The sequence below is a fragment of the Numenius arquata genome, chromosome Z, assembly GCF_964106895.1.
Source record: "Numenius arquata chromosome Z, bNumArq3.hap1.1, whole genome shotgun sequence".
NCBI classification, from domain to species: Eukaryota; Metazoa; Chordata; class Aves; order Charadriiformes; family Scolopacidae; genus Numenius; species Numenius arquata.
In genome coordinates, this window is record NC_133616.1 from 65,448,069 (window position 1) to 65,458,007 (window position 9,939).

General features: G+C 37.0%; 1 protein-coding gene across 1 annotated transcript in view; it reads left to right on the forward strand.

Annotated features, from left to right (window-relative positions):
* KCNN2 (potassium calcium-activated channel subfamily N member 2) overlaps window positions 1-8,626 on the forward strand; it is a 77,026-nt gene extending 68,400 nt beyond the window's left edge. The window contains exons 8-9 of the mRNA XM_074165962.1: window positions 4,142-4,211; window positions 6,094-8,626. Coding sequence (XP_074022063.1) covers window positions 4,142-4,211; window positions 6,094-6,378 — 355 coding nt within the window. The 3' untranslated portion in view covers window positions 6,379-8,626. The remainder of the gene's footprint in view (window positions 1-4,141; window positions 4,212-6,093) is intronic.
* Window positions 8,627-9,939: the final 1,313 nt, after the last annotated feature.

Genomic DNA, 9,939 nt, shown 5'->3' on the forward strand with positions numbered 1-9,939 from the left:
GAATATGCATAAAGCATCATTGTATAGCCCAAGAACAATTAGTTGCTTCTCTCCACCATATATTCTCAGTGCATAAAATCAAATGTTGGTATGTCAGCTGTGACCCCTGACATCCATTCCAGAAAACGGGAGTATATGCCAACAGTTGTTGTGTGACCTTTGAGCTCCTCTGGCATGATTCAGATGAGTTCTTCCCCTCTACTGAAATCTTAAGGGGTTGAAAACAAGCCTGAGAACTGTAACCAGTAGTAGGATTAAGATGAATTATGGTATTGCCAGACTGTAAGTATTTTTCTAAAATTCATAATACATGTTTGTCATAAAGCACATCAAAACCAGCAGAATTGCACAATGATTCAGTTACTCTTCCTTGGACATGGGAGAAAAAAAGAGACCTTTGTCTCCAGGAACCACAAATTCTTCTTGAGGGATGGTCAGGACCCGTGCCACTATTTGTCTGCTCTGTTCGATGTCCTCATCTGGCCTGAGACAGCCATTTGTACAGCCTATGAAATTAGTTTCCATGAATTACTGGGGATATGTAGATAACTTACATAAGTTTAATTTCGAACCGATGTTTGCTAACATTTGAGTGTGGTTCTGTGTCTGAGACAACCTGTGAGGAGATGTGAGGGAAGCATCCATCATTAAAAGAACACCTGTGTATCGTTTTGCAGGAAAGACAGGAAAGGAGGGCCGTGTTGTCATATTTCCTGTTAGTAAATTTAGGCTAACAATCATTGTTTCTGTTTCATAGCAATATTTTGAAGCAATGGGTAGCTAAGCTTAAGGTATGAAGTATTCTATAAACCTTGATTACTGTATTATATTTAGCAGACTTGCAGGGCTAAATGTTACTGTGCTATTGCAGAAATAATTGAAAGAATAAAAAAATGACAAAAGTCACGGCATTTTTATGTGGATATAGAAAGTATATATATTTTCCCAGTACAGTCTTCCGGCTTAGCTTAAAGGATTGGGAGGTGGAAAGGAGTGGCAGGGGTTCTGGGGTAGAGGACGGCATGTCCTGTGCATCCTTTGCTGTACTTGAGTCTTTGATTGCAAAGGTTATTCCTTAACTTTCTAACTTTGCTATTTATTTTGTGTGTGTCTGTGTGCATCTGTGTGTATGTGTGTGCGTGTGCTTATGTTCAGAAAAGAATTTAAAAAGCACAGCAGGCTCGATCTGCAGCTTTATGTATCATTCAAGCCCCGAAGAACTTCACAGGATATAAAGTGTTGTTCTGCACCTGCCTTAAAAATTCATTAATCAGGTGGGGTGAAGAAGGTGGCAGCAGTAATTTTTTCCTAGCTGTGCCAGCCAAACTTTGAACAGCTCTGTTAATAATGCATTTCCCTCTGTCCTTTAGCGCTTTGCATCCCATTACCAAAACTTTTGTACTTCTGGAAAAAAAAAATAAAAGAAAAGAAACAAAGGATAATTTTCTCAATATGCTGAAGAATGTGCCATGGATGAAAACATTGCTGTAGCAGTTTGCTTTCTTCCAGCTGTAGCAGAGTTGCTATGCTGTGGGTGCAAATTATTTTTTCTCCTGTTGCATCTTTGAACTTTTCTCAAGTGACTCATGGTAGTATACAGCTCTTTTCCAGCTTTCTGGATTCTTCACCCCTCTCCTTCACCTTTCCAACCGTTTCACTGGAGACAGAAATAAAAGGAGTGAAGTTTCAGGGCCAGAAACCAGAGCAGATCATAACAGCCTCAAACTCACAGTCATGGCTCTAAAACTGCCTTTAGCTGATCTGGGTCTTTTTTGCTTCAGACTAAATAAGATGAAGGTGAAATCATCAGTCTAAACGATACTATTAAAAGGCATTTTATGTGTTGTATGAATAAGAAAGTCTACAGATGATAGTTAATGGGAAGGTTTGAAGCTATTGCAGGTTCCTTCATCGTGAATGCAAGATAGTTAGACTCCACCTTAGGCAGTTACTGATTCAAAGAAGTAGCAACTCCCTAGGACTTCCCACCTGCTGAATCGAGCCCACTGTACTCATTTGGTTGCTTTAGTATATTTTACAGTTTGTTTTCTTTTGTTTTGTCTTTTTATTTCAACAAAATGCAAATAGAGCTCGGAAGTAAGTTGTATAAGCTGTTCCTTTCTAAATTTGCAGAATTTACCACTGTCTGCATGCAAAAAATAAGAGTCTTTATTTGTGAACTTCAGTGGTCTGATTGCTGCCATGGAAACGCGATCCAGAATCATGATCTTTTGCTGTGATAAGTGAAGTTCATAAAATCAAGATGTTTCATATTTTCTCTTAATGAATTTAGGAACGAAAATCTGACAGTTTCCTTTAAATCCGGCTGCTGCAGCTAAAGACTTGCCACTACCCAGAGATACATTTTTACAGTCTGTGATAGATATTGGGTTGGTTACCATGAGGAATTACCATGTTGGTGTCAGCTGGTACTTGTATTGCTACAATAACAATGGATTTCGTGGCATTTCAAAATTAAAATACTATCTGACAAACAGATGAGTCAATGAATCTTTACAAAAGCAGTAAACATATTCTGCAAATTATTTGAGAGGTGCTCACCAAAACACTAGAGTTATCATTCTACAGTCAAATCATTACATGCTTACCTTTGAGTAATTACTCTGTTCTGAGACTTTAATGATATAACTTCATACCTTGGAAACTCCTCCATATTTTTTGCTTTAGAATAGCTCCAGCTCAGAGTCTCTGAAAGCACCATTCCTACAGTCTGCATTTATGCTGTGCTCTGAAGGAAGCCTCCAGGGGAAGACGAGCGTGTGGCGTTCCAGTAACAAGCTACTGGAATGTCAATTTTATGTGAACAATGATTTCTACCTTAACAGAGTTATTTCCATGTGTTTTAAAAGATATTTCACTCCTGACAACTTATTTTCTCATGATGGTTAGCCTAGATATGAAATTAAATGTTGGGTATCTAAAGATATGAGCAGAAACTTTCTGATTTTGGAATATCTCCAAGATGGCTTTCTTTGAACTAGCTTTCTAAGTAACACCATCACTGAGAAATAAGCAGAGTACACTTTAGCAACCCACCTGCCACAAAATGCTGCCAAACTTATTTTCATTTGACAGCTAACCAAATGGTTAGCTTGGTTGGCCCTTGACATACTAGTAGTCTGCGTGGTATCTTATCATGCATTGTTTATAAATTGATACGTTGTTTTCGAAACATGCTATTTCCTGGTTAGAATAGCCACCAGAGAAGTCACTGAAAGTCCAAGTATTTCTTTGTTGGGAAATGTTGAACAAATGACTTGTACTTAAGGAAGAAATTGCTTATTTGTGAAAATCCCATCTGCAAACCACTCCTCTAGTAGTTAATCTGAAAATCATGGACTTTGTTTCACATAAGATTGGTCATGTATATATCTTTTAAAGAATGTGCATAACTAATAATAATGCAGATAGGTAGGCGTCAAAGAGAAAAAATTACCCTTGCTGCTTCTTTCATAGTCTTTCAATGCTGTAGTTTAAGTAGCCCATTGAAAAGGAATGTCTAATGTAAGTTTAAAAGGTAATCATATTTAGATTCACAAATTATGTGAGAAAATCAAATGTATTGGCAAGTATGCTGGTTATTTAGCTGCTGGTCAGATGGAAGTTCTATTTAAAGTAATGAGAAACTCACTTATCACTGTATTTCCATCAGGTTCAAACACCTGCTAACCCAATCCATTTCCGACAGAACAGGGCTAATACCTGTATCTAGTCATGTAGGCATGGGAAGATTCTTGATTGCTACAACATTAATGACAAAAAGCCAGTTGTTCTATGTTTCTTCCTATATCTACTTGTCACGATACTGAGGCTTTGAGGAATGTTTTGGCTTTCTTTCATATAGTCTGGATAAATTGTTATATCCCTTCTTGAATTCAACTTTTACCATGGCAAATGGTATTCTCAAGGACATCACATTTCCTTGCTCTTTCCTTTTTTGCGGTGTTGAAGAAGCATGCTTCTCATTGTAGTAGGCACATGACCAATTCTGACTTTACACAAAGTACTCAAGGCATTGTCCATGCAGTTATTTGCTCTTGTAAGTTTTGTGCATGCTTTTTAGAAATCCTACTATGAACACATACACAAAAAAAATCTGACTTAAAATTCCACTTTTTAGATTGAGAAGTGTAAAAATGGAACAAAGGAAACTGAATGATCAAGCCAACACTTTGGTGGACCTGGCAAAGGTTAGTAAGAGTATGTAAGTGAAAATGTTATGCATTATACATTCAAATATTGTTACCAAGTTTGTTATTTGTAGAAAATGAGAATATGTGTGTGTGTTATGGTAACACCTACTGAGTGGAACACCTTGTTTATGGCTCTCACCAAAGTTGGAATACACCATGTTTTGGGTGTTTTTTTGTACATTTGAAAAGGATTTCACAATTGAGAGGCTGATCCTGAGAGCTCCTGAAGTGACTGCAGTGGTCATGGTAAATGCTGAGCTGTGAGTGGGCTGTGGCAGTGCAGTGCTGCGTAGTAAGGAGATCCCATCCAGTAATAGCACCTGTGCTGTGAGGGACCACAGTACACAGGCTCTCTCATGCAGACTGGAATTAGAGATTCTGGTTTTCTGTTCCTGCTGTCTTATGCAGCAGTGACTTTAGACAAGTAAATTTAGGTCTGTGTTTTTTAAAGTTTTTATAATGAATAATAGCTGCCTACTTTACCGATGTATCATAAGGCTTTATTAATCTTTTTTAAGCCATTTGAGACGAGGTAAAAGAGGCTATTCAGTTGCAAACTGCTTGTCTATTGTTGCTGGAATTTTTCATGAATATAAAGTAATAACTGGAGAGTTAGAGGGCTGAGTTGATAGCGTTCCAGGTTTCACATTAGGCCTCGGTATTTAGCAGTTACTTTGATCTTAATTTGAGGCTACATTAGAGGCATTAATAGGCTTTTCCAAAGGGTTTCTTGTACACCTCTTCATGTACCTCAAAACCCTCCTCAATTTAAAGTGTATCGAAGCAAAGATTAAACTCTTCAGTGTTCATTCCCCTTTTGCTTTAGAGAACCACCTGACAACTTCAGTTGCTGAAAATTCATTACAGTCTAATGCTTCTGGCAACTGATAAGGACTTTGCAGATACTGTTTAATGTAGACTACTTTACTTTCAAGGATTATGCTAGCATCTTGAAACAGGGGGCAGAGAAATAGGTTATTGACACTTATCTGATACTGAAGTGCTTTACACTTCAGGCATTCAGTCATTCAATTAATTTTCATTCCCTTTGGATGATTTATAAACTTCAGCCAGTTTGTCTACTTACTGAATTACATCCAGTTTTGATTCTAGTGTAAATCTAATCTGAAAACTCAATCTATCAGAGGGAGAAATTCAGTCATTATTTTTAACCAGTTCCAAGTCTCTATGAAATAAAATTTCCGATTACATCTTTACTGACCACTATGCCATTTTGAAGTACACCCTATATCCTTGCTGTAACCAAACACTGTTTTGTAGAGGGAAGATAGGTTGGGGAATGCGGTAGAGAAGCATACAGTTGAGTTTTTACTTCTTGCACTACATTTCAATAACAATCCACTCAGCTTCTCTTAGTACAACCAGTTCAATAGAACCTGGTCAGTTTAAGGAGAAAGCAAATGAACAACATTTGTGTTCTGCTTAGAAGAATGAGCGTGTTTAAAACCAGAGGAAATACAGAAAAGCCAAGGATGGATCACAGCCTTGGAGGCTTTGCTCTTCTGGTGGCTTACATAACTGACTGTTCACAAAGCTTGGCATGGTACGTTTCTAAGCACCTGAACTTCCAAAATAGGTCTTGTATTCTGTCTGATTCATTTAGACCTTGGTATCAAAAGTGCTACTCAAAATATATTACATTTCTACTCAGGAAATTTAGTAGAAAGTTTATTCTGAATCTACAATGAAAACTACTTGGCAAGACTAGATATTGTTATAATATTCGTATCCTTTTTTGTGTGTGTGTGTTTGTGTGTGTGAAGTGCAAAAGCATTTACAAACCCTTGTGGAGTTGTGCTGTTTGTTAGAATATTTGTAAGATCTCTCTAAACCTTTGTTTCCATCCTTCTACTTTCAGACTCAAAACATCATGTATGACATGATATCTGACTTAAATGAGAGAAGCGAAGATTTTGAGAAGAGAATTGTTACTCTGGAAACTAAACTGGAAACTTTGATTGGTAGCATTCAAGCTCTCCCTGGACTGATTAGCCAGACAATCAGCCAGCAACAGAGGGATTTCCTCGAGGCTCAGATACAAAATTATGATAAGCATGTTGCCTACAGTGCTGAACGATCACGATCCTTGTCAAGAAGAAGATCATCCTCCACAGCACCACCAACTTCATCAGAGAGTAGCTAGAAGAGAATAAGTTAACCACAAAATAAAGACTTTTTGCCATCATATGGTCAATATTTTAGCTTTTATTGTAAAGCCCTATGGTTCTAACCAGTGTTATCTGGGTTCTGATGTCAGAGTCCTGGAAACCTGAACACGTTTTAGGCCAAAATGAGTGAAAACTCTTCTTTTTTTCCCCCCTCCTCCTCTCAGATGCACAGGGAATGCACCTATTATTGCTATATTAGATTGTTCCTCCTGTAATTTCACTAACTTTTTATTCATGCACTTCAAAAAATTGTTACTACTACAGTATATAATGTAAAAAAAGGTTAATTTCTGCACATAGTTGCTTGGTTACTTGGACTTAACAACTAAAAAAAAAGCTCACAATCAAAAGGCCTAATTATAAACTCTTAAGAAACAAAATTGAAGCTCAATAATTATCTCTCAATATGAAAACTAATTCTCTAAACTTTGCTTGCAGTGGAGGGGGAAAAAAATCAATATTCATCTAACAGTGTGCTGTATATATAGTCATTTTAAAAGGTCACTGAGAGCTTCGATTTCTGAAGTGATTAATTAGAAATATAGTTTATCCTAGAAAATAAGTTATGAAGTATGCTATGGGTTTTTTAAATCTTCTTAGGGCTTTTGTTTAACATGCATTTGTACACACACACATAGATAATATATATACATATATACTTATGTATATAAAATTATTTATGCAATGCCCATGGCAAAGATCTTTTAAACTGACTATTTGTAAAGCTACTGGCATGCGAAAAGCACAGGTAAAGTCCTGTTCATTTATTCAGAGTCTCATAATTATGCCAGGTAAGTATGTCCAGACAGAAGCATCACTTTAAAGCTGGAAGTCTCCCATTAATGCTATTTGAATTTTGAAGATGTTAGGTTGCTACTTTCTCCACTCCCTTTTTTGTGTTTAATGTTTCTGGAGTGAATGACTGCACACAGAGTTATAGTATAGTTATAGTATACACAATTGCGTGATGGCAGCACAGTGTTCTGTATACATTACATTTGGGTAATCCTTATGGTTTCTGCTATGCAGTCAAGCTTAGCAAGACACTTTTAGCAATATTTCCAAAAACTTGTAAAAAAACCTGCTGTAGACTGGAGTTACGGCAGTTGGGGATCTGTAGTACTCTACTTTCATGCACAAATAATAAGGTCTCTTGCTTTCTTAAAAAAAAAATACACAAAGCATAGTGTACACGTTTCTGAAAACGTTCTGGCTGACTTTTCTCCTGGTTTATATTCCAGAGTAGCAAAACTAGGTAAACTTCAATGCTCAGCACATGCAACTTGCATTCACAGTTCCTAATTGTAACAGGAAATTATTTGACTTTATGAAATATTTTATAGTACTTGCTATTTATGAAATATACTAGTCCTGTCTCCCTCCCAGTTTACAGACAAGGGTGACACTATAGCTATGTATAACAAGCAGGCATGGCTGGCTGTTTCCGAGGAATACTATGTCTGCCTGGAACTAACTAACGTGTACATTGAAGGAAATGCCGATGGCTCCGTGAGACACTGTGAGTTCTGGTCAGTAGCGACAGGCAGGGAAGATAGTAATGCAGAAAGTCAGGGCAGAGCCATGCTGGACAAGACAGAAGAGCTGTTCTCCCCAGCACCTGAAATTTCCCAAACCAAATACATAATCTGAAAAACAGCAGACACTTTAGGCCTATTTAAAATAAAGGGTCTGCCTTTTTTGGGGATACAAAATATGTAACTGATGAATATGTTACATCCAGAGGCATTGCTTGTTTGTGAAAAGGTCAAGAGTTTCTCCAACACTTTTTATGTGCTTGAGAAAGATGATGACTTTGCAGCATTTTCCCCTCTGGATGAGCAGGACAGTTACATGTCTTTGGAGTGCCTTGTTTACAGACTGTGGTATTTTGTGACTGGAAATAATAAGCAGTATGCACAGTATTTGCAGTTCTGCTTTTGTTTTTATGAAGTTCATTTCCAAAGGAAAAGGTGGATATTATATTGTGCTAAAACTGTGCTAGCCCAGTCCTAAACTAGATGAGATTTTGCGTGGTCATGAGGCCACCCGCTTTACACTGTTGGCAGGATTAGCAGTAGTGATTAATAATATTGGAATTTAGTAGTCAGGTTTCAGAATTCTTTTTTGAAGATTTTTGTTTGTCTGTTCTCCCATTTTTTGTGTATAATTTAGAATATTTTTCCTGTCATTGAATGTGAAATACACTTGCTGTAGCTTGAATACAGTCCTTTTTGTCTTGTCAGCTTGAACTATCTCTTTCGCCGTTCAGAACATCTTTTTTATATTTGTAAGACCTGGGTTTTCCCTCCTTTGGATTGTAAAACTGGGTTTTTAGAGAACTGAGCTCCACATGGAAAATTCTTGCTAATCTGCAAGAGTTAAGTTTGAATTAAGATATAGCTATAAGTATTGAGCTGGTTTATTCTGATGTGAAAGAGAAACTGACAACTTTGACCTCTCAATTTCTTTTACACGGTAGGACTCAGGAGGCTGAAGCTACTAAATTCTTGCAGGAGCTTTATGCAAGCAGGGCTGTGAGATGTACCAGGACTATCCCCATCAGCAGGGTTCCATGTAACAATCTGTCACATTCTTTTGGATTCCTTTTTCTTTGTTTTTAAAGCAAACACCAAATGATGACACCATGGAATACTCCAGTTCAATGTCTTAATTTACTCTAAAGCTCACTACAAATATTTTATCTGCAGTTTTGGTACTGATGATTCTTTTATTCTAATAACTAGTTTTGAAAAGCACTTAAGCTTTACGTGTGAATTCAGTCCAAGAAAAAAACAGATACAAACTTATATTCAGGATACCACAAAGCAATATGGGTTTTATTTTCTTACTCCTGATACAAAACTCCTTTTAGTCTTTCCTTGTTTGAGTTTTGTAGTGCGACAGTTTCCATTACTGATTTATTATGTCCAAAACTTAAGCTCCCTCACTGTATTCAGCATATGAGCTCACCAAAAGGAAAAAGTAGCATTATGACAGATCTCTGAAACTGCCTGTGTAGTAAAATGTGGATTTTTCCTTGAAAGATTGTTTACAAACAACAGGGAATCTTCCTCAAAGTATATGGCATATTTACCATGTTACAGTTCAAAAGCTTCATGCACCTCTTGCTTTAGTGTCACTGATAGGAAAATTCAGCTTTCGGTTGCTATTGAGCTCCTCCTTTTCACTGCATTCCAGACAGCGATTCCATTTATCAGTTACTTTGGAGTCTTGCTGGTAATCCCTGAATTTTTAATGACACTTAGCAAAGATGCCTTGCCTGTAAGGACTAAAATGTGAGATCACAAATAGGCCTATCCACCATGCTTGAAACTAAGTACATTAATTTAAATAGTATTTTTTTAGTTACATTTAAATTTTTTCAGGACAAGAATAATAGATTCACAGATATTATACTTGGAAATACTCTGCAGTTTTTAATTCTGCAAATCATTATCTAGTGTAAGCCTGCAGATCTTCCCAGACAGATTTGTGCGACACAGCCTTTCTTTACCTCCTGTTGCTCCATAAAGATG